Source organism: Cucurbita pepo, chromosome LG02 (assembly GCF_002806865.2).
Source record: "Cucurbita pepo subsp. pepo cultivar mu-cu-16 chromosome LG02, ASM280686v2, whole genome shotgun sequence".
Lineage (NCBI taxonomy): Eukaryota > Viridiplantae > Streptophyta > Magnoliopsida > Cucurbitales > Cucurbitaceae > Cucurbita > Cucurbita pepo.
In genome coordinates this window covers 13,121,249-13,144,038 of record NC_036639.1, presented here as the reverse complement: position 1 = coordinate 13,144,038, position 22,790 = coordinate 13,121,249, and the positions used below count along the sequence as shown (strand labels likewise).

Here is a 22,790-nt window from a genome sequence, read left to right as displayed (position 1 = left end):
CCCGCCTGAACAAAGGTAAGAGAGTTGAATGAAATAGAACAGACCTAATTATCAATGGCCATAATATCATAATAATACTAGAAGAATCTCAACCCACTGTGGAATGGAAGTGATGCAACCTTCAGTTGTAACTAGTACAGAAATCTTGCTGGTTGTTCATCATAAAGCTTAGAAAATCTAATAATGTCTAGAAGCATATTCATGGCTGTTCATCAAGGCTTTTAAGACAAGATTGTCCATTGGCAATAGTAAACTGTTTATCAAGGTTTCTAAGCCAATATCATAATGGAAAAGTGGTCGCCATTCACCAGATGTTTCAACAACACAGGAATAATAGCATAGCAGCATGTGTATCTAATCGTACGGGATACAATGGTGATCGGTACCGAAACGACCAACCTCTAAAATAGTCATATATTTTTTAACTCTATCTCCACCCCCCAAAAGAAAACAAGAAAAAGGTCATATATCGGCAGCAAGGAAGTTCCCGGATAAAGACACCTGCATGAAAAAGAAAAACGACTTAGTCTTTGGCTATCGCTACTTTCTCCGCGAGGCCGGAATTTCTAATCCTCCCACCCCGTGAAGTAATATTCTCAAAACTCCATTGAAAAGTGAAGAAAGTTATGAAGGTTTTCCCTACCTTCTCCCCAAGTTTAAATGCTGGAAGACCCTTGTAGGGGCATGTACTGCACCGAAAAGCATCTCCCAGTCCACACTGCAAGTGGTATTAACGTTAAGATGCAGACAAGATAAATGAGAAAGTAGATGTTGAAAATGAAAGCAAAGAGACTGAACAGAGGGTAAAACGTTGATGGCCGAAACGAGTAATCGCGCTTAAAATAAAAACATAAGAATAATCAATCATTAATTTCACTTACGTTGCCACATGCAGATTGAGGATTTTCCAACAAATCTGAAGTCAATCCCAGCTTTTCTACTTTTTCCTCTGCTTCAGCCCTACCACAACTGCAGTTCTTGCAAGCTTTTCTTGTACTGCCAACTTCACAGTCACCAACTGAACAACATATCAAATAGTAAAAGGCCATTAATACGGAAAATTCCATAAAATAAAATTCAAATATAGTATATATCAATCAGTTCATTTTTTACCTAATGGTAGCTGGGGTTTCTTCAAATCCTCCTCAGTCAATAAACTATCTTCATCAATCAAATCAGAATCGTCATCAATCTGAATCTTTGGTAAAATTTTTGCTGGCTTCTTAATGGAAAAAGAGGAGCCAATCGCCCAAGAAGGCTTCTTTGCTTTTATCTACGTGAAAAAAAAAAGTTTCACAATGTATACAAAAACGTTACTTGCAAGATGTAAAAACAGAATCAAACATTAAATTTGGTAAAACCGAAGTTAAAGAGAGACCGGAGATAAGATGTTTTTCAATCATCTTTATAACGAGAAGTCGACGGAAGCAACAGGAAACAAAGTAGTTTGGTCATAAATGACTAGCCACTTTTCAACATTACTGAAACGTAGCGTGGTGTTTTGTCTGTTGGCGGGGTGGGAGGACTGTCTAGAGACTCTAAACTTAATGATAACTAAATCTTACCACAAGATTCTCTACTTCAGATGGAGAAACTATTTTCTTTTCGGTTACTTGAGCCTCTAGAAAGCCTGCTATTAGTAATCTTCTCACCAGGGCAGGGGACTGCGAAAGAGACACTAGTTATATATCTATCTCTGTAATCAATATTATTTTAAATGCCAAAAATTACTAGCTAAGTAATTACCTCATCTTTCTCAACTGCAACAGACTGTGAAGTCTTGTGAATAAAGATTACCCCACCAGGCTTCAGAACTCTAGAGATTTCTTCAAGCATCTGATCACTTGGAAAAGCAGATCTACAGATAGAAATGACAACATCCATGGATGAAGCTCCAAGTGGCAGCTTATCTACCATAAATCAAAAACTATCAATAACACATCTAAATTATATCATATGAATTAATCACTTCCTCAAGAGCATGAGACCAATAAAACAAATAGAAAAAAGGAGGATATTTGACGACAGGAAATTAAGAGTAAACCATCAGTTTCAGTTGGTAATCCATTGATCTGCATGCAAGTTTTGATACACCAGAGCCAAAAAATCTCGACTAGGACATTGACCACTGGCATTTATAGTAAGCTACCCTGAAAGGTAAGGCTTTCAGGATCTGCAAGCAAGTTTTGCTACACCAGAGCCAAAAAATCTCGCCTAGGACATTGACCACTGGTATTTATAGTAAGCTACCCTGAAAGCTATGGCTTTCAGGATTATCATATAGGAAGAGTTTGACAAACATGTAGAGTGTGTGTACATATATCTTCGATTTCATTTAGTGAAAGAATATATAAAGGAGCTGATAACATTCTCTTTTTTATCCTTCAAGTCACTAATCAACTAGCAGTAAGGCTGTTTCTTTTAGGGAACCAAATTTTTTAATTAAAACAGTGAAATAAGTCAGTGTTGATAAGTTTATGTCATCACTACCACAACAATTTACACCTTCAGCTTTCAAAATGAAATGTAAACCGCACAGAATTGAAGTGCGGACTAGAACAGCCCATGGGTAGACATAAAAAACTTACTCAGAGAAAAGGCTTGAGTTATTATTTGTGAATCATAGTTTGCAACATCTCCATTCCCAAGCTCTTGTAAAGCATTAACAATGACGCTGGTAGCCAGAACAGTGTCATCCGTAATTGCCAGAACACTCTTCATGGTGATGTCCTACAATAACACACTTATATACCTCAATTCACACAAAAAAGAAGTGGATCAAACTAAGAAGTGAATCTATCTCTTCACTTTGCAAGAAAACAGAGTAATCAGAAAAAACAAACTTCAGTCTAGAATATTTTAAATTGCTTTACAATGAATATTTTAAATTTGAAAAACTCAGAGAACTTATAATTTGTCATGGAAGAGAAGACCAATTAGTGCCCTCTCTGGGTTAATGTTGCAAGACCCAGAAAATGTTCAATCATCTTTCCTTTAATATGATTTCGCTCTTATTTATTTTACAGGGTGTAGGCTACTTGCTTCAGAGGCCTTTTGCCCCTTATACAAGACAACAGTCCATTCAAGAGAGAACCCAAGAAGAACTTGCGGCCAGCATCCAAGGATCTTCATTCAGAGAATATGACTTACCAGAAACAAAATAATTCGAGAGAAGATTTTGCAGTCCTCTTATTTAGAGTGCATAGTCCCTTCTTTGATTACAGAAATGAAATTCTTCGCTAAATTTTCCATCCAAGCTACCCATTGGATAAAAGCAGGACTACAGAGTGAGAGAGAAAAAAAAAATACCCATCCAAAAACAAACTATCTGCCTAAATCAAACGAACACAATTACCCAGTAATCACAAAAAATGATCAATATAGAAAACTGAAAAATTGAACAAAGTACGAACAAATAACACAGAGGGTTTCTCCAATCTGAAGAATTGAAACAAACTAGTAGCCATTGAAGAAGCTGAAATTAAAATAATGATAAGAGAAATGAGATTATACCGGAAAAGAAGAAGAAGAAAAATGGCGGGCTGGCGGTGGGCGAGAAGAACTTCGAGAGAGAGTGAAAATTGCGAGAGAAACAACTAAAAATATGGTTGGGGAGAAAACTTCGCTTCTTTCTGGGCGTATAAATAATGGGCCGAAGTAGAATAGAACCGTCGGATTGGGTTGGGTCAATTTGGAATCGGCTTTTATGAACCAACCCAAAAATAGGTCGGTTTGGTTCTTTTTTTTTTTTTTTTNATGGTAAAAAAAAAAAGTGTAGCTATTACACGAGGAAGATCGAAAGGGAGATTTGAACTTACTTGATCGTCTTCGATTCTTGAATTTTTAAAACTAAATACTCGATGAGGAAATCGTTTATGGGTCGTCAAATTGAACTTAGTTCAACAGAGTAGAGTTTAGTTCGTTGATATGTATTCTTAACATTCTCTCCGTCCATGTAAGAGTTCACGTTCATTGCTAGTAGATATTGTTATCTCATGTCCACTACCCTTCAGGACTCAACGTCCTTCCTAACACATCATCTCGTGTCCACCACCCTTCAGCACTTAGCGTCCTTGCTAGCACATCGTCTTGTGTCCACCCTCTTTGGGGCTCAACGTCTTTGTTAGCACATTATCCACCCCCTACGAGGAACGTCTTTGCTAGTACACCATCTTGTGTCCATCCCCCTTTGGGGCTCAGCATTCTTGCTAACACACACCGTCTCATGTCCACCCCCTTTCAAGGCTCAACGTCTTTGCTGGTACACCGTTTCGTGTCCACCTCCCTTTGAGGCTCAGCATCCTTGCTGACACACATCGTCTAGTGTCCACCCCTATTTCAGGCTCAGCCTCTTTACTGGCACATTGTTCGATGTCTAGCTCTGATACCATTTGTAACAGCTAAAGTCCATAGCTAGCAGATACTGTACTATGCTACGGAGAGGTTTCTACACCCTTATAAAAATGTTTTATTCTCCTCCACGACGGAGATGGGATCTCTAAATTGAACTCAAAATGATAATAATAATAAACTGAAATTGAGATTTTTTCAGTTTTGGCATTACAATATACAATACAAATACCATAATTAACATACACGTGAAAGTGTTCATGAGAGTGTAAGAGACGAAGTGAAAGATACAAGGAGTGGGAAGGCAACAGTGAAATTTCAAAGAAGAAGAATAAATGCAGAGACCATAACACAGAGTGGGGGAAGGAGAGAAACAAGAATGCTACTTTGTTTATGAATGCAAAAGCATCACTCAGCTGGTTGCTCTAAATCAGCGTAAGCAGTTTCAGGTTGAGCTCGTTCAGCTTCCTGGACTTCCTTCTCGGTCTTCCTCCCCTTCTTACATTTGTAATACACATGCATGAACGTCCCTATGGCTCCATACTTCTTTCGGCACACCTCATAAAGTTCTGGCTCAAACATTTTCCAAAACTCTTCCTCGGTCATCTCGGTCACTGAGTGCTGTGGTTGGAAGCCATGGATTTCAATGAGCCAGTTCCCCATGTTCTTGACTGCCTTAACGCCGTCGTAAACTTCTCCTCTTAGGACGGCTCCGGGAGCATAGTAGACTCCGATGTCTGTGTACATCTGAGCGTAGGGGGTGTCACCCTGCTTGAGTTGCAGCTCAAATCCTGGTTCAGGAGTCACCATTGTTTTGATTGGGGGCTTGAACAATCTGTGTGGGCAGAGCCATAATGGGTACACCTGCAATGACAAAACAAACAACAACAGATGAGGGGAGACTCCTGGTTCTGTAGTATAATTGTTACCAATTCAACACTCCAAACACCCCAAATTCTCATTTGAATTGCTATTTTGAATGGTAAGATGTTCATCAAAGCACAAGAAGAAATTACCTCCATCTCTTTGTGGATCCACTCCAACGTATCCCCGATTCGTCGAAGAGGAACGAGCATGTCCTGAACAATATGCATCTCATGGTAATAGTTTCTGATAGCCTCACCTTGAGTAGCCTTCAGCAGAGAGACCTTGGGAGGCATCATCCATCCCAAGAGAAACCGGAACCACCATTGATCAGCAAACGGAAGAATAAGCTTTCCCTCCCAATACAAAGATCTAGTGTGCCTGTGATAGTACTCTCTTGTTGGGATATACTCCACAAACTCCCCCTTTTTCAGTGCTTTTTGTGCATGCTGGTAAAACCAGGGCTTGAACCACCAGCCTATGCTGTTGATCACATTCCCTTTCTTCTTGGCCTCTTCACTGGATGCATATCTTCCTGTCATACACACGGCTTCGGTAGGAGAATAAATCATGGTTTCTACGAAGTCAGGGACCTTCTCAGGGTTATCTTGATCTAAATCTCTTGGTGTAAATGAATCCATATATGCCTGCCCAATCTCCTGTAGGTTGCCTTTGGCAGGTGTGTATGTAAGCTTCATATATTCCTTGATATGTATAAGTTTGATCTCAGCAGACACAAGAAAACCAAGAGTCCCTTGAGACCATGGGATGGCATAGAAAAGATCAGAGTATTCATTATCCTTGGTAGCCCTTACGACCCTGCCGTCTGCAAGAACAATTTCATAGGCCACAACTGTATCAGAGAAAAGACCATAGATATGGGAGCTTCCTTCAATGCCATAGCCATTGATGAGGCCACCAACAGTAAGATCATCGAGCTCGGCAACGACTGCGAGTGAAAGGTTCATGGGAATTGTGGCTCTAGATATCTGTCCCATGTTCACATGGGGCTCAACTTTTGCAATCATTCTCTCCTTGTCAATGTCAAGTATGTTGCGGAAAGCCGATAGATCAACCTCGAAGTGTCGTGCTCGTTTGTAGTCAACATTTCGCATTCCCACCGCAAGCCAAGGCTTGCGGGCAGTGCAGACAAGACCATCCTTCGAAGGGTTTCTTTCTTTGAGGCGTTCAACAACTTTCTGGACATTTTCTTCATGTTCAATCTGGCGCTGCTTGTAGGACTTCCTCTCAGATCGTTTGTCTCCAAGATATTGCATGAAGTAGAAACTGAATGAGAACGGAAGAACTACAAAAATAACCAGAATCCATCGAAAATTAACTAAAAAGTCCACCCAGCCTTTCTTCCTCTTTTGTGGCTTGGAGGCCTCAACGTCTGACATTATGGCGAATCAAGATGCTTTATCTCCTGATAATCACAGGCTAAGCGAATTAGATTTCACAAAATCTTCATCATTTTCCAGAATTACAAGTTATTCTTCATGACAATAAACTGTAAATACAAATCCTTAGAATTGTTCAACTAGGATTGAAATTACCCTGCAAAGAAAGTTGTTCTTGGCTATGCATGATGAATTTTTGATAGATCAAACAAATTAATCGTCATGAAAGTGTCTAAAATTTGAAAAAGACAAATCAAGGAAGAACAGTGGAATCAAGCCAGTGACAGTTTAAGTGATCATAAAGATATATCGGCAAAGTTTGAGGATAAAAGGATCTTGAACAGGTTCTATCATCAAACGCAAATAGGGAAAAACATCAAAACTGGTTCATGATCTGCGTCTCAACAATTGATGAAAACGATAGAAACGATTAGTACCCATGTGTTGTTGAAGTAGAAGACATTACAAACCAACCACATGGAAAGTTGGGGAAAACGACAATTCATTTCAATAATGACAATAAGGACAAAACAAAAGCAGCACAACAATCAATGAGAAAAGGAAATGCACAAAGTTAACTATCCAGAACTTTCTCTCACAGAATCTCAAGCACTTTCCCGGAAAATCAAACCCAACGCTTAAACCCGCAAACTTCCCCTTTCAATTTCTTTCACCTCCAGAAGCAAAACAGAGAGAACAAGCCACCAAAAACTGATAAACAAACATCAATCGTAATAAAAAACAGTAGAAAAGCGAAAAATCACCAAGAACAAACAACCCTAGCAAGAGAAACTCGAATTTCTCAGCAACCAAACACGATTGAAGAGAAGAAAATGAGAAACGAAGTGGTGAGAATCGGAACTGACCTAGAAAACACCGAGCTAGGAAGAAAAAAAAATCTGCAGAGGAAGATTGCAAGAACACATAAACCAGAAACAAAAATGTGAGTGAAAAATTTATAGATATGAGAGGGATTGAAGCAGAATGAGAAGAGCAGCCAAGTGGCCGGAAGTTTAACTGTTTTTGGCAGCAAAGCAAATGAAAGCGGGAGAAAATATTTAAATATTAAATATAATATAATTGTTTTAATTATTGATTTTTTTTCTCAACCCTTGACAGCTCACTCTAAATATTTTAATCCAATTTTTTCATTACAAAAATATTTGTTTTAGATAATTAAAACATAAATTATAATGTATAACAAACGTGGTCGTTATATTTATTATTATTATTATTATTATTCTAAATATGACACCAAAATTTCACTTATAAATATATTTTTATATTTTTTTCAATAATTATATATATATATATATATAATTAAGAAGAAAAATACCATTAATATTTTTTACCAGCTCGATAAAATAATTTATCATGTGAGAGACGTTATAATTACTTCTTTCTTAAGAGTCGTGAATTTAAATATGGATATTTTAGAAAATGTTGTTAAAATTAAGCAATAAAAATAATTTTAAAAAAAAGTAGACGAGTATGTTACGTATTCTCTAAAAAAAAATATTATTTATAGATTTTTTTAATTATTATTATTAACTCTAGGTCAAACTTTGTATTAAAGTTGGCGGGTTTTAAGATATGAATGTTAGATACCTTTTTTATTTAGTCGAGCTAACTTTATATTAAAGATGATATTAGTTTGATATAAATCAATTTTAAGATAAGATTGTTAGATATATCTTTTATTTAGTCGTGCTAAGTTGGGAGAATCTATCGGTTTGACTCGAGAAGGTATGTATTTGCTTTGCATCTAGTTGTTTGTTGGGCTTTATTCATCACGAACATCGTCGCTACTTAATCGTTAAATGACCTCTTAAGTTTAGAGATTAAATATATGGGTTAGCTTTTGGGATTTAGAGTAACATCTATAGTGTTACGTACCCGTGATTCCTTGATGGTGACTCGAACAACTCAAATAGAACTCACAACTGTACCATTTATTCTATCTTTTGGTTAGATTGGGTGGTCGGGTTGTTCTTTTTTTAATTACTATTTAAAAAACTAAAGTTATTCACGGTAAATGTAATATTAATAACTAAAATATCATAAAATTTTAATATCGAACATTTACAAGTCACAACGCATCACTAACATTAGTTATAAATATTAAATATTATTAATATTTTTAAAAGCAGGATAAGGTTGGATTTGTAACCCTACTTTCTAGTTGGTTAAGTTACCGGACAAAAAAATAACAATCTGCAAACGGAATTAAATTTCAAACATGAATCGATTTTTTTTTTTTTTTTAACTCAACCCGTTTGTAATTTGTATTAGGTAGTCGGGTTATTGGGTAAGTCGTTGCTATTGCCTTTTTTGCTTACATCATATATAACACCAATTTCAATATCTCAAATCTTGCTTTCAAAACTCTCTTTCGAAATCTCTCTGTCCCTGTTTTCTAAAACTTTTTTCTTGAACCGAAGCCAGAGACTCGAGCATACGTTGTCTGGCCATAAGCAACGCAAGAACAAATTGACATAACTCACTTGTTGCTGGGAAGTGAGTGTCGTACAATCGCAAGTCTGCTGTCGTCAAAAAGTGTGATTGTGACCAGTGATACTACACTAATGTGTTCGATTGTGTACCAAATATAATTTAAAATATAAATATAAAATTAATTAATAAAATATATAATTTAATCTAAAAAGTCCAAATAATCCAAAGGATTTATATTTCTAAAATACAATAATTTAAAGAAAATTAAAAAGCGAATAATTAGGTAACAAATTAAGATTCCAATCCCAATTATATATTTATAAAAAAGATTTCGAATAAAAATAAAAATCCAAAAATAAAATATATAATATTCGAAAACAAGAAAATTCCAATGCTACAAGCAACTGACAGCTCGACAATAACAATAACAATAATAATAATAATAATAATAATAATAATAATAATAATAATAATAATAATAATAATACAACTCAATGATTTAGTCCCTTAATTATAGCGAAATTATATAAATTAATTTATCGAGCTGTCTCGTGCCTAGTTGGTTATGGCTTTTACGAAATCGGGTTCCTTCTCGTCTACCTCGACGAGACATGATCTATATAATAAGACAACATACCGCCTAGACCCATTTATATTTATGATTAAATTTATTTTTTTTAAATAAAATAAAATTCATTGATTGGTTTATCACGAAAGACACATGATCCTACCCGATAATATCAATAACAATTTTATTTTATAAAAACACGTTTATATTTTATTCCATTCATATAGTAATGTAGGTAATTTTTATACGACCACAATGATAAAAATATATTATTCCGATGCTTAAATTAGTTAAGATTTTACAAAATAGAAAGAGTTTACGTTCGGGGGCTATATGACCCATTTAGGGTTTTGTCGATTTCTTTTCACGTTAGGTCAAAAAAGGATCAAATTGAGCTCGATTAAGATTATACGATCCATGAAAACAACTCGGAAATTTTGGGTTCTCTTACTTATTTATCGATATCAATATATTTAATTATTGTTTTTTTTTTCAATTAAAAAAATACAATTGACAGCGAGGAGAGAGAAAACATATAAAAAGACGAGAAAAAAATAAAGGTAAAAGCAAAATAAATAAATAAATAAATTTATGGTTTTTTTTTTTTTTTTTTTTTTTTTATTTTTTTTTTTTTTTTTTTTTTTTTTTTTGTAATATTTTAGAAATTTTCATTTAATTACACTTTTTTAGAAAGTAATATTGGTTTTCATATTAGAATAATGGGAGTGGTTGACATTATGTTTTCGCTTTACAACTTTTATGAAATAAATAAATAAATAAATAAGATCGTCGAGATCTTAAATTTTGACGATATCGATTCAACAAAGTAATTAGAAAATCGATAATTTTATTGACTAATTTTGTTCAATTATTTTCTGTAAAAAAATTCAATATTTTTAATATTTTTTTAATCGTCTATTCGTTTTTATTTTATTTTATTAATAAGGTATTTTAATTATTGTTTTCAAGTTGTACGAGAGAACTCTTTACAAAAACGTGATACGTGATATAACATCTTTATGACTTTCATCTCATCACGTGTAGCGTTATTGTTTTTTGTGTTCATAAACCATGTGATACAGATGGAGGCCTAAAAAAGACTAGATAAAAACAAAAGGGACAGATGAACATTAGGTTAACTCGGCTCATGCAAGGTCATATTCAATGTTCTAGTCTCGAGGTTCTATTATAAGGGTTTGAAATTTGAATCTAACACACGGTAGCCTTGACATTATACAATATCTCCACTCGTTTAAATTGAATTGCATTCGATATTGAACGTTTTTCTCATATCTTTTCAAAAAGTTCAAAAATATGTTTAAGTGGTTGATATTATTTTTTTTATTTTTTATTTTACCATTAACACCATTTACTATTATTAAAAAGTTTAGAAAAATTATTATACTCAAACTAACTACATTTCATAAGTTATCTCCAAAAAAAACTTTTTAATACTATTTGTGAATATTGTTGAGACGTGGTAGTAAAAATATTTTTTTATTATTTTAAAAGAAATTAAAGGTGTTTTTAAAGTTATTAAAAAAGTTTAATAAAACTTTTGAGAATTTAAAAATATATTCCATCCAAAATTATGGGTAAAGGTATTTTTAATTTTAATTTTTTTAATTTAAGGATATTATTGAATTTTTTTAAAAGTTTACGAATATTATTGAGATAGAGTGAAAAATTCAAGAGTATTTTATTAATTGAGCCTAAAATTAATAAAAAGAAATATAAATAAGAAAAAATGGTCTCTCTACAAGGATTTTGTAACGGTCCAAGCCCACTACTCTTAGATATTGTTCTCCCATCAAAGTTTTTAAGACAGGTGTAGGGAGATTGTCCAAACCCACTACTGTTAGATATTGTTCTCCCCTCACAGTTTTTGTCTAGTTTTTAAGACAGGTGTAGGGAGATGGTCCAATTGTTCTCCCCTCACAGTTTTTGTCTAGTTTTTAAGACAGGTGTAGGGAGATGGTCCAAGCCTACTAGTAGAAGTTTTTGTCTAGTTTTTAAGACAGGTGTAGGGAGATGGTCCAAGCCTACTAGTAGATATTGTTCTCCCCTCAAAGTTTTTAAGATAGGTGTAGGAAGATGTTTCTACATTCTTATAAAAGAAAGAAAAAACCTAATAAGACAATATCCGCTAGCAATGGGATTGAATTATTACAAATATGGTCCTAGGTGTCACAATCGCACTTTGAAAGCAACGGACTTGCGATTGTGTGGCACTCACTTTCCAGCAACAAGTGAGTTAAGCCTATTCATTCTTGCGTCGCCTACGGCCAAACAACGTATGCTCGAGCCTTTGGCCTCGATTCAAGAAGAAAGTTTTAGAAAACGAAGGCAGAGAGATTTCGAAAGCAAGATTTGAGAAATTGAAATTGGTGTTATATGGGAATGTAAGTAAAAGGCAACAACAACGTCTTACTGCATATAACTATCGGGTAGGAAGAAGTTGACAACTAGTTATAACTATCGGGCAGGCCTAGACAAGATTTTTCTGCAACATCATACTTCCTAAAAATACAAAAGTAAAAACACCACAACATGAAAAGACATAAAGGATTTGGCTTGTCATGAGCATGCGGTCATAGGCAACACGCCTCGGACGAGACACTAGGGATCGATTCTATTATTTTCCTATGCCAAAAACAAAATTTCGTATATGAAAGGCTATGTAATGGCCTAAAGAAGGCCCAACTAAAGGGTTCCACTCACAGAAAATAAACTTTTGTTGAGAAAGATGGAGAGATAAAAAGGGCCTAAAAGAAGACCTGTGAATGTTTGATTAATCCACCACACCTAAATGGTGTGAAAGTTATCTTATTTATAATCAAATAAATTACAAGGATATGGAAATAGTAATAAATGGAAATAACAATAAATGGAAAGATACCTATGGTAATAAGGCAAATATCTAATATTTGCCTTATAATAAAATATCAAATATAATATATATGGTAAACTATAATTTATTACTAAATATCCTTAACACCCCACCGCAAGCTGAACGTCGGATTTGAACGAACGTGAAGCTTGAATCTGAAAAATTCAAAGAGGTTGAGAAACACTTTTCGTGAAGATGTCAACAACCTGGTTCAGAGGAGGCGTAAAGAAACACTTTCTTGGCCATCGAAAATTGCAGAGGGATCGCCGCTCAGCGGCGATGCTGCCTTGGCTTCGACGAGAATATGTCTACCCCATAAACAGGGATTGTCGCTTAGCGACGATGCTACCTTGGCTCTGGTGAGAATATGTCTAACCCCAAGAAGTAGAAGGGGAAACCTAGAGCAAGGGACAAAGACAATGTTGAAGCCGGAAGAGTCGCCACATTGGGCGAAGGAGCCAATTTTGGCAAGAAGGGCAGCCGGAAGAGTCGCCACATTGGGGCGAAGGAGCCAATTTTGGCGAGAAGGGCGGCAGCAACTTGGTTGGCGAAGATGCCAGTGCGGCGCCTAGATTCCAAAGGTGAATCTCTGCAAAAGGTCGATAGGCTTATCGAGATTCTGTATATTTCCGAAAGAAATGCTGATGAAGATCCTAAGATTAGGGTTTCTGTGAAGGATGAAGGATAAAGGAAAAATTGAGAAGAGAATGAAAGAGACTATGTTTGGAAAAGGTAAGGTTGTATGTACAGAGTATGGTGAAGGATGATTTGGAGGTCAATAGGGTGGAGCCGAAGAGTAATTAATCGGCTCCGCCTGCGGTAGCCATGAAGACTGCTCCTGCGGCGTCAAAGCCAGCAGGGGTGGTGGAGAAGAACAGTAGAAGATTTCAAAAGCCATTGAAAAGAAAGGATCCGGGTTGCTAAACCAAAATGGCTCTGATACCATGTGAATGTTTGATTAATCCACCACACCTAAATGGTGTGAAAGTTATCTTATTTATAATCAAATAAATTACAAGGATATGGAAATAGTAATAAATGGAAATAACAATAAATGGAAAGATACCTATGGTAATAAGGCAAATATCTAATATTTGCCTTATAATAAAATATCAAATATAATAAGACCCAACTAAAGGAAGGACTCCAATTCAATCCAATCCAATCCAAAAGAATAAAACTTAGCTTTAAGTTGCTGATGAGTCCTTTTAAACAAATTCTATAGTTGCAGATTCGCCATATGGAAAGTCAGAGCAGAAGAGCCAATAGTTTCTATATACATTATCCCACTCTAGCAATTCTTACAACTAAATAATATTGGATTCCACAATATAGATGACTTATAACACGTGAATTAATATAAATGTGATGAAAAAAATATCCAAACAATTCACTAATTAGCTTCCTTCAGATGCAATTTCCTTCTTATATGATTGTGTGCAAATTGATGATGAATAGAACTCACGAGTTTGATGCATCACCAGAAGAAGGCACAGGTCGAGCATTTAATAGATGCTGAAGGGCTTTGACAACAATGCTCATGTTTGGCCGGAAATCGAGTTTGATGCATCACCAGAAGAAGGCACAGGTCGAGCATTTAATAGATGCTGAAGGGCTTTGACAACAATGCTCATGTTTGGCCGGAAATCTGCCTCATATTGCACACACAAGGCTGCAACAGCTGCCAACTGCAATAACGTTGCATTAGCTATTAGGTTCTTGTAACAACTTATTAAATATGGCAATATAAATAAACATGTTCTTCGCCAACCCCCTCATTCCCACCTCTCTCTCTCTCTCTCTCTCTCTCTCTCTCTCTCTCTAAGATTCTCAGAAAAAAAAAAAAAAAAATTCCTGGTCTTCCTTTCTCAAGGAAAATTAGATTCCAAAAAATTGGCAACCACTTTATTGGTTATGGTAGCTCATGAGATGTGCATAACATTGCTATAAGATTGATAGAAAATTTAGCTTCTTAAAGAAGCTTTTAAATGAATTCTTCATAATGCATCATATGAGTATCGACTTTGAGAATTGATGGGAGAGGAGGCCCACATCGACTAATTAAGGGGTTGATTATGGGATTTATAAGTAAGGAATACATTTCCATTAGTATGAGGCGTTTTGGAAAAACCAAAAGGAAAGCCATGAGAACTTATGCTCAAAGTGGATAATATCATACCATTGTGGAGAGATCCCCTCTCCCAAGTCCAAAAAAAAATGGAGAACTGCTTAGCATTATTCAAATTACCTTTGCTACTGCCTTTGGGGGGTAGTCTCCGCCAAGCCTTCCATCGACACACTGCCTAACTTTATCTTCACTGAGTTTTGGTGCAGCCTAATACATTAAGATAACCCTGTAAGTTAACTTGCATGCAGGGGAGATAATATATAATCCAATTTTGAGGAGGGAAGAGAGGAAAAAAGAGGGAAAAAGTGAAAGCCAAAGGGAAGAAGGACAAAAGAAAATCACCCAAGTAACTAGACTTTGTTGTCCTCGTGGTAGCGTAGGATCTACAGGTTTTCTCCCTGTCAGGAGTTCAAGCAAGACTACACCAAAGCTGTATACATCACTCTTGGCATTCAACTGACCAGTCATAGCATATCTGCAATATATAGAAACAAAGTAAACAATTATTCTGGCTCAAGAGGAATGCATTAATTCTTTCTTTTAACGAGAAAACCAAGATTTTATTGAGAAAAACGGAAGAATACAAAAGGGAAAGAGACATGCAGTTCTATCCCAGGTGAAGAAACTACCAAGTAATTACCAATTATCAGAGAATTCACCTACATACAGTCATCTGATTAATAATAATTTGGGTTTACAAATTCTCTTCCAGGTGTGGCAGCTGGAAATACTAAAGGTGAAATATTAGACATTGGCACAATTGATCAGGTACTTGCAAGTTTCTTGGTTCACTAAACATGAGATTACGTCAAAACTCACAAGAAATACGGTTGGAGATGGAAATGTAATTATTTTCTTGTATGTGAACAGTGAAGTAGGCAGAATTGTATTTTAAGTCAAAATCCAATGAAGCCAAAAATATAGAATTCATAATAGAAAATGTTATAATAGTAAAATCCATTTGAAATTTAGTTTCGCAATTGATCAGAGATAGACATCTTACTCAGGAGCATGATAACCAAAAGTTCCAAGAACACGGGTAGAATGAAGACGTGCTGCCATATCAGGAGCTTGATTGGATAAATCAAAGTCAGCAATTTTAGCAACATCATTATCAAAGAGAAGTACATTGCTGGACTTAATATCACGATGGATAATGTGGGACTCGGCCTTTTCATGCAAATACTCAAGTCCTCTAGCTGCCCCCACAGCAATTTTCACACGTTGAGCCCATGATAGAACGGGACCAGGCTGGGCTCCTTTCACACCTTTTCTTCCTATGTAAAAAGTGCATGACAATACATAAGATTAATAACTTGAAAAACAGTGAATGATATCTGGTAGTAGATGTTTATGATACATAGGTACAGAAAAATAAATGTAAACTTAAAAAACATATCAAGTTTTTAAAAGTTTTTGACCAGTAAAGTTGGGACATGAATCATGATTATACGTACCATGAAGAATATCATGAAGTGATCCATTAGAAGCATACTCGTATGCTAGTATGCGGGAACTCCCATCAATGCAATAACCAAGCAATTGAACAAAATTTTCGTTCTTCAACCTTGAGACCATGGAGACCTAAACATTTATCATATTTTAGACTTGATAAGTATAAATGATGAAAAGTGGGGGTTTTTTTTTTTTTTTTTTTTTTTTTTTTCTGTATATGAACCTGGGCTAGAAACTCGTCATCAGGCTGTTTGCTTGCATCTAACTTCTTGATCGCAGCAGGCTGCCCGCTTTTAAGCAACCCATAGTATACTCTTCCATATGAACCCTCTCCAATTAAAGCATCATTTCCAAAGTTGTCTGTTACTTCCGATAGTTCATTGAGGGGTATGCTAGGCACTAATATTGGTTGCATTTTGACAGCTTGAGTGACTGCTGGTGCAGCTTCGGGTTTATGATAACCTCCATTGTTTCCTGTAATACAATATTCAAGATAAAAGTTACGAACTAATGAATTACATTATTTCGAGAGAAAAATCACGGGAAATAAGTGGGAAAATACGTTTTTTGCAATCTACAGAAATGACATTGAAAAAAATCCTTTTAATTGTTACTAGATAAGTTTCCAAATCTTCCCATGGTGCTAACAGATTACCTGAAGTGTTTTTTGCTGCATTCATGCCTCCATTGTCAGCTGCTTTCTGAATTTCATCTTCCTCACAGCAGCGAAAGCAGCTCATCTTTTCCCTAAACTGACCAAAGTCCTCATTAAGTCATCCTTAAAAGGAGAAGGCATCTCTATGAAATAGATAAAGAACCAAAAGTCCCGAAAACGCACCAAAAGTCTCAACACCAATTTTCAAAAAAAATTAACTCCACCGAAAATTAATCACACCAAAAGTTCAAAATCTTAAAATGTATCAAATCCTCCAAACGCCACAAACAACAAAAAGCAGCAGAATCATTTCATCGTTTCCAACTCAAAGAATCGCAGCACACGCTACTGCCGCTACGCATCAACTCAGTCCAGTTCAACCGTCTAATTACCAGATCAAACAAATAGCAGCCAATAAACCGACAAAAAAACAAAATAATAATAATAAGCCAAGACACAACAAGTCAATCGACTCAAATTCATCAAAATTAACATCATCGCCACCAATTTCCACAAAACCTAACCATTCACCAAGAGCATAAGAACACAACAAACTAAAATCGAAACCACTAGAATCAAAACTAGCAAGAGCTTGATAGCAGTAAAAGGATCCATCTATACCAGAAAAACAGAGTAATCCGACAAACTTCAAGAGTTGAAAGCTTCGATCGGAGTGAGAACAAAATGTAAAGAAGAGTATCTGTTTGTCGTCGTTCTGGTACTACGTGATCCGAGCTCCGGAGCCGGCGAAGATTGCGCTGCCTATTTTATTCTGTAAACTTTATCTCTATATCAGCTTTTTCTTCCCTCCTCAAAGGGTCTTTATTGCCTTCCTTTTTTCCCTCTTTTATATATATATATATATATATATATATATATATTTTTTTTTTTTTTTTTTTTTTTTTNCAAAAGTAATTAATAAATTCCATAGATTTTTTTTATATATATTTTATAGTGCATGAATCTAAACTTTCACATGTCAATAATTTTTCCAAATATTTAAAAATTTAACTTATTATTTTTTATTCAGTTGTTGCATAGCTCGGGTCAGAGCAACGCGCCATAGGACGTTCAACAGGCAGTTTTACGATCGGGCACGAATGCCCAAAAGTTGTCATTGTATATTCCCACAGGTCGGACGACAACGAGTGAAAGAGGAGGATACTGAACGGGATCTATCAATAGCTAATTCTCCATAACTCTCGAGGATCCTATAAAAAAAATACTCTGAAGGCTTTAAGATAAATTAATTAATTTTAATTTATTTTTATATATTGGCGGTTTGATTGTTTGACGGTTGAAGTTGAAAATATCCAAAGAAACAGCAATTGTTTATTTGTTTTCAAAAAGGGACAAAGACTTTATGAATTTTCTTTCTTGTCTTTTAATAAATAATATAAGAAGACTTTTCAATATTATATTCATAAATAAATAATTAATTATATTTATGTTATTTTAAGAATTAAAAAATTATTAATTTGAAAGGACAAAATTGTTTAATTAATTTGTTTATTCATTTTGAGGTTGTCGAATTTGACTTTCACGCCTGGTCTTCAAGCGCGTCGTTATGGTCCAAGGTGGAAATTTAAAAAAGACATTTACCACGTGTCAAGAAATGATTGGTTGAGTTCATGAAATTTCAGCTGCCGAGGATGTTGACTCGGTCTCTACCAAATTCGAGAATTGTCTTTTCAACTAACCTTATTGGAATGGGAATTATTTTTTTTCCCACAAATTACGAATTTAATAATTTTTTTTTTTATTTTCAGCTAATTATTTAAAATTATCTTTAATAAAATATGGATATTTAATCATTTTTCGAAAATAAAATAAATCAATTTCAAAAAACATTATTAATTTATTTTCTAAAAAACAAAATAATAATAATAATAACAATAAAAGAATGGTAATTTGATGGGCTGACTACTACTGTGTTGATCCAAGCCCATAAACAAGCACAGCCTGAAAATATTTTTTATTATTTTTTTTATTTTTTTATTAATCTAACGAGTTTTAAATATTTAAAAAACTCGACTTAATCGAAATGCTAGAACTAGTATCTCGACGTTGTACCCTTGCCGGCAAAAATTATAAATTTTTTTGACCCATTGTCTTGATGCTACAGACAAAAAATCAAATAATGCACGTGTTCCATAGCGTCGAGGTACGTCTTGGCTTTCTCATGTAACGTTGAGATACTCTTCTATAATGCCTCAATGCTACTCTCGTGGGTAGAATGGCTCGAGTGTTACAAAGTCGAGCATCTTCTTATTCTAGGAGCATTGAGAAGCTCTCCTTTTTTTCGTCTCGAGCTCCACTAAAGACGCCACAACTTGTACGGTACCATCAAGCTATAAATTATAGCCTACTCATCATAAAGTTTGTAAGTAATAGACATGTGCAAGAAAAGCGTATCAATGAAGGCTCAAAGATAAATTTTCTAATCTTTTTATACCTTTTCAAGGGTCGTTTTCAATGCTATCGTGTAATTTCCAATGATCGAGCTACCGAAAAAGAAAGGTACACCATATTGGTATAAATAGTAACTTTCATTTCTAAGTCTTTCTTAGTCATCCTATTATCAGAATCACTTTCACTTGAATGTGGTCCCCGTTCTCACCCAAAAAGAAAGGTACACCTTATTGGTGTAGGTAGTAAATATTTTTTTATTAAATAAATGGCATTTTTTTTGTGATTTTTTAAATTAAATTACAATTTTAGCGCTCCATATTTAGATTTTAATTTTTTATTTAGTGTCCAGATTTATTCAAATCAATAAAATTTATATATTAAATATTTATATTTAAAAAAAAATTAAAGACTAAGGTATCAAATTTAATTTTTTTAAAATCAAACTCAAAATTTAGGAGAAAAAATATCGTTATTATTATTATTAAAAAGATTGTTATTTAATGTGATGCAACGAGGGGCTAATCGGAAATAGATGACATAGGGATCGTACCATCGATATTGATACAATATTGACAAATAAATATATAAAATATCTATTGATTTTAAAATTTATGTCAAATAAAGTTAATTAATTTTAGAAAATTATGCACAAAATTAAAAGTTTAGTAATTTATTGGACAGTTTTTTAAAAAGTTCAAAAGTCAATTAGACACAAATATAAAAGTCAGGGACTAAATATGTAATTTAACTATTTTTTCTTTAACCTTTTTGTTCAATACGACAATCTATCATCAAATTATGATGTCGAGTAAATTTGACGGCTATCTTATTTTACCTTAATTAATTAGACTAAATATTTTTTAATGTCATATACTGACGAAACGACGTCATTCTCTCTAACAAGTGAGCTTAGTGTCACAATTGCACTTTTGATGGCATGAGACTTGCGATTGTGCAGCACTCACTTTTCAACGACAAGTGAGCTAAGCCAATTCGTTATTACGTCGTCTATGACCAAGCGACGTATGCTCGAGCCTCTGGCCTCGGTTTTAATAGAAGGTTTTAGAAAACGAGGGCAAAGAGAGATTTTCGAAAGAGACGTTGTCTAAGCAAGCAAGAGAGAAATAACAACGGCTCACAATATATAACCTGGGATAGGAAGAAGTTGACAACTAATTGTATCTCCATATAGTACATTTTGAGGCATTTCATGTCTGATATGTCTAGACATGATATTTCTGAAACTCGTGCTCCTAAAAATACAAAAGTAAAACACTAGAATATGAAAAGACATAAAGGGTTGGGCTTGTCATGGGCATGCGACCATGGGCAACACACCATAGACGAGCATAATCGTGACACTTAGTATCCATAGGTAGCAAACACAAAAATGACTTTCTATTTCGTTGAAGAATTTTCCAAGCAATATAATATATATATATTTTTTACAATATAATAATTAAAATTCTCTACAATTTTATTTTAATTCTTTAATTTAATTACTTTTTAATCTAAACTTAATTTCTATATCTTTAATAAATCTTAAAAATAAAAAATATATCTTTATTAGTTTTTAGTATAATTTTATTTATTTAATTAATTTTAAAAATTATTAAAATATAGACATTAAAAAGTACAATAATTAAAATATAAGATACCTAATACAAAACAAGAACATGATCTAACATGACTTGAATGAATATAATTAACGATAGTTGACATGTATTCTCGACCAATTACGAGATGAAGATTTTTCTTTTCCATTTCAAACATTTAAAAACGCTCGAATAAGTAACCATACAGTGTCACATGGCCACTAACTAGCCTTGTACTCGGGAAGATGGAAAAAAAATAAAAAATAATAAAATAAAATTAATACTAATAAGCAATGAATTAAATGAAATTTAATTTTAAAGTTAAAATATGTTTTAATGGTACAGATTTAAAATTGATTACCCACATGGGAGATCAAGGGAACCATTTTAATAATTTTATATTTTAATATATATTATATACTTTTAAAAATTAATTAATATTCAGCGTACTTTTAAAAATTTGTAGACTAAAAGTGAAAATATCAATTAACAATTGTCATTGTTTCAATTTGGAATCGTACATAAGGCATGGGATTAGTTATGGACTGACATCATTGTTAACTGTCTTGACACTCGATTTAATGCCAATTCTAAACTGAATTTGTAACGAATTGTCGTATATAATTTAAGATGATGGTAAAAGAGTCATGGGGTACGTTTAAATTCTTTGAGTTTGATCATGGGTGAAGTACTGGAATATAATGTTAATGTTCGTTTTTTGTCTAATGATAACGTTATTGAACAAGAAAGTCGTTCGTTAATGGATTTATTAAATGAGAAAATAGTCTAACGATAGTACAATTAAATGTTTAAAAGAAGACGAGCATAGAAAAACAAAACTTCATCATGACTCGCTCGTAACCTTCGTATAAAACACTGTTAACAGATGCTATTACTTTTACCTGAAAAATAAATCGACAAAGTCACTCAAATTTATTTATTATTATTATTATTATTATTATTATTTTTTTTTACTTTGCTCAATCTTGAGTGAATAATAAATAAAATTAATTTTAATTTCCATATTATTTTTTACCCGAAACAAATAAATAAATAAAAATAAAAAGAATATATTTATTCAATTATTGATTTTGGGTAAGTGGGGCAAGTGGGGCTGCCCGAATTAAATCGGCTGCCGCCCACCAACAGTAAATACGACAGTAAAAACACTCCACGTCAACCCAGCTAGGAATTCCGACATATTTTCCTTAATTTCTTTTTTGTTTTTTTTTTTTTTATTTTTTTATTGATAATGATTATTATTTATTATTATTAGTTCAATGAGGGTGCATTCAACCTACATTATGCTCCATTTAACTCTACTTTTAATTTTAATTTCCTCATAAAATAAATAAATAATATATATATATATATAAATTTAAGTCTATTTTTAGCATAATTTCCTCGTAATGTTTTTTTTATAATATTTTTAACGTAATAAAAAAATTCAATTTAATTTGAATAAGATCGACTTAATAAAAGAAATATTGACATTAAAACATTGTTTTTATTTACATATCTCGAGATATATAGATATTGTTGATGAGTTGTATTTTACGTATCGAGTAGTATTCAAGTGGCCCAGTCGATATGTTAAGATATGATAATAATAATAATAAATATGAGTCTTAATATAAATATAAAATTTAAATAGAATAAAATAATAGAAATTTCCAATGTTTGAAGTGTAAAATAAAGTATATATTTAAAAATATAATAAAAATGAAAATCTAGAGCTTTATAATTTTCCCATTAATATTATATTGAATAAATTGCAAACAAATGTTTATGATAAAATAAGTAAGGTCCATTTATTTTTTTATTGGTTTATTTTATTTTTTCTCCAAATAATTGAGTCATCATTAATCGAATAAAAAACCTTTACTAAGTCCAATGTTTTGAGTCGTGACCGTTGATTGAGGTCCACTTTAATTGATATGAAATATTATTATTTATTTTTTAGATTTTTTTTTCTTTTTAAATTTTAAATTTAATTTTTAGATCATGAAAAATAATAAT

General features: G+C 33.6%; 3 protein-coding genes across 9 annotated transcripts; all 3 read right to left on the bottom strand.

The window, feature by feature from the left end:
- Positions 1-101: 101 nt before the first annotated feature.
- Positions 102-3,611, bottom strand: LOC111785536 (anamorsin homolog). Of its 2 annotated transcripts, XM_023665932.1 has the most exons (8): positions 3,514-3,611; positions 2,589-2,730; positions 1,747-1,910; positions 1,566-1,664; positions 1,114-1,273; positions 882-1,018; positions 644-718; positions 133-501 (listed from the first exon to the last, which is right to left on the bottom strand). In XM_023665932.1, exons 2-8 carry the CDS (start codon positions 2,719-2,721, stop codon positions 463-465), a joined length of 807 nt encoding a protein of 268 aa, XP_023521700.1. In that variant the 5' UTR covers positions 2,722-2,730; positions 3,514-3,611; the 3' UTR covers positions 133-462. The 2 variants fall into 2 exon arrangements, with proteins under 2 accessions (XP_023521707.1, XP_023521700.1); XM_023665939.1 differs by lacking the exon at positions 1,566-1,664 and having other exon boundaries at positions 102-501.
- Positions 3,612-4,515: 904 nt separating this feature from the next.
- Positions 4,516-7,633, bottom strand: LOC111787724 (delta(24)-sterol reductase-like). 3 transcript variants are annotated; one of them, XM_023667759.1, is made up of 3 exons: positions 7,481-7,633; positions 5,367-6,640; positions 4,516-5,214 (listed from the first exon to the last, which is right to left on the bottom strand). In XM_023667759.1, exons 2-3 carry the CDS (start codon positions 6,612-6,614, stop codon positions 4,759-4,761), a joined length of 1,704 nt encoding a protein of 567 aa, XP_023523527.1. In that variant the 5' UTR covers positions 6,615-6,640; positions 7,481-7,633; the 3' UTR covers positions 4,516-4,758. The 3 variants fall into 3 exon arrangements, with proteins under 3 accessions (XP_023523527.1, XP_023523529.1, XP_023523528.1); XM_023667761.1 differs by lacking the exon at positions 7,481-7,633 and adding an exon at positions 7,204-7,224; XM_023667760.1 differs by lacking the exon at positions 7,481-7,633 and adding an exon at positions 6,771-7,027.
- Positions 7,634-13,691: 6,058 nt separating this feature from the next.
- LOC111789183 (pto-interacting protein 1-like) lies at positions 13,692-17,592 on the bottom strand. 4 transcript variants are annotated; one of them, XM_023669857.1, is made up of 9 exons: positions 17,386-17,592; positions 16,765-16,856; positions 16,333-16,583; positions 16,112-16,238; positions 15,658-15,931; positions 14,997-15,129; positions 14,775-14,861; positions 14,100-14,214; positions 13,692-14,007 (listed from the first exon to the last, which is right to left on the bottom strand). In XM_023669857.1, the coding sequence occupies exons 2-9, from the start codon at positions 16,847-16,849 to the stop codon at positions 13,988-13,990; spliced, it is 1,092 nt and encodes a 363-aa protein (XP_023525625.1). In that variant the 5' UTR covers positions 16,850-16,856; positions 17,386-17,592; the 3' UTR covers positions 13,692-13,987. The 4 variants fall into 4 exon arrangements, with proteins under 4 accessions (XP_023525625.1, XP_023525626.1, XP_023525624.1 ...); XM_023669858.1 differs by having other exon boundaries at positions 13,692-14,068; positions 14,161-14,214; XM_023669856.1 differs by having other exon boundaries at positions 13,692-14,214; positions 16,765-16,861.
- Positions 17,593-22,790: the final 5,198 nt, after the last annotated feature.

Excerpts from the sequence above, each read along its gene's own strand:
- LOC111785536 (XM_023665932.1), bottom strand. The coding sequence starts at position 2,721 with ATGAAGAGTGTTCTGGCAATTACGGATGACACTGTTCTGGCTACCAGC. Across the intron at positions 1,911-2,588 it reads AACTCAAGCCTTTTCTCTGA|ATAAGCTGCCACTTGGAGCT; the intron begins GTAAGTTTTTTA and ends GATTTATGGTAG. Across the intron at positions 1,665-1,746 it reads TTGCAGTTGAGAAAGATGAG|TCCCCTGCCCTGGTGAGAAG; the intron begins GTAATTACTTAG and ends TCTCTTTCGCAG.
- LOC111787724 (XM_023667759.1), bottom strand. The coding sequence starts at position 6,614 with ATGTCAGACGTTGAGGCCTCCAAGCCACAAAAGAGGAAGAAAGGCTGG. Across the intron at positions 5,215-5,366 it reads GGATCCACAAAGAGATGGAG|GTGTACCCATTATGGCTCTG; the intron begins GTAATTTCTTCT and ends TTGTCATTGCAG.
- LOC111789183 (XM_023669856.1), bottom strand. The coding sequence starts at position 16,849 with ATGAGCTGCTTTCGCTGCTGTGAGGAAGATGAAATTCAGAAAGCAGCT. Across the intron at positions 15,932-16,111 it reads ACTTCATGATATTCTTCATG|GAAGAAAAGGTGTGAAAGGA; the intron begins GTACGTATAATC and ends CTTTTTACATAG. Across the intron at positions 15,130-15,657 it reads TTTGGTTATCATGCTCCTGA|ATATGCTATGACTGGTCAGT; the intron begins GTAAGATGTCTA and ends TATATATTGCAG.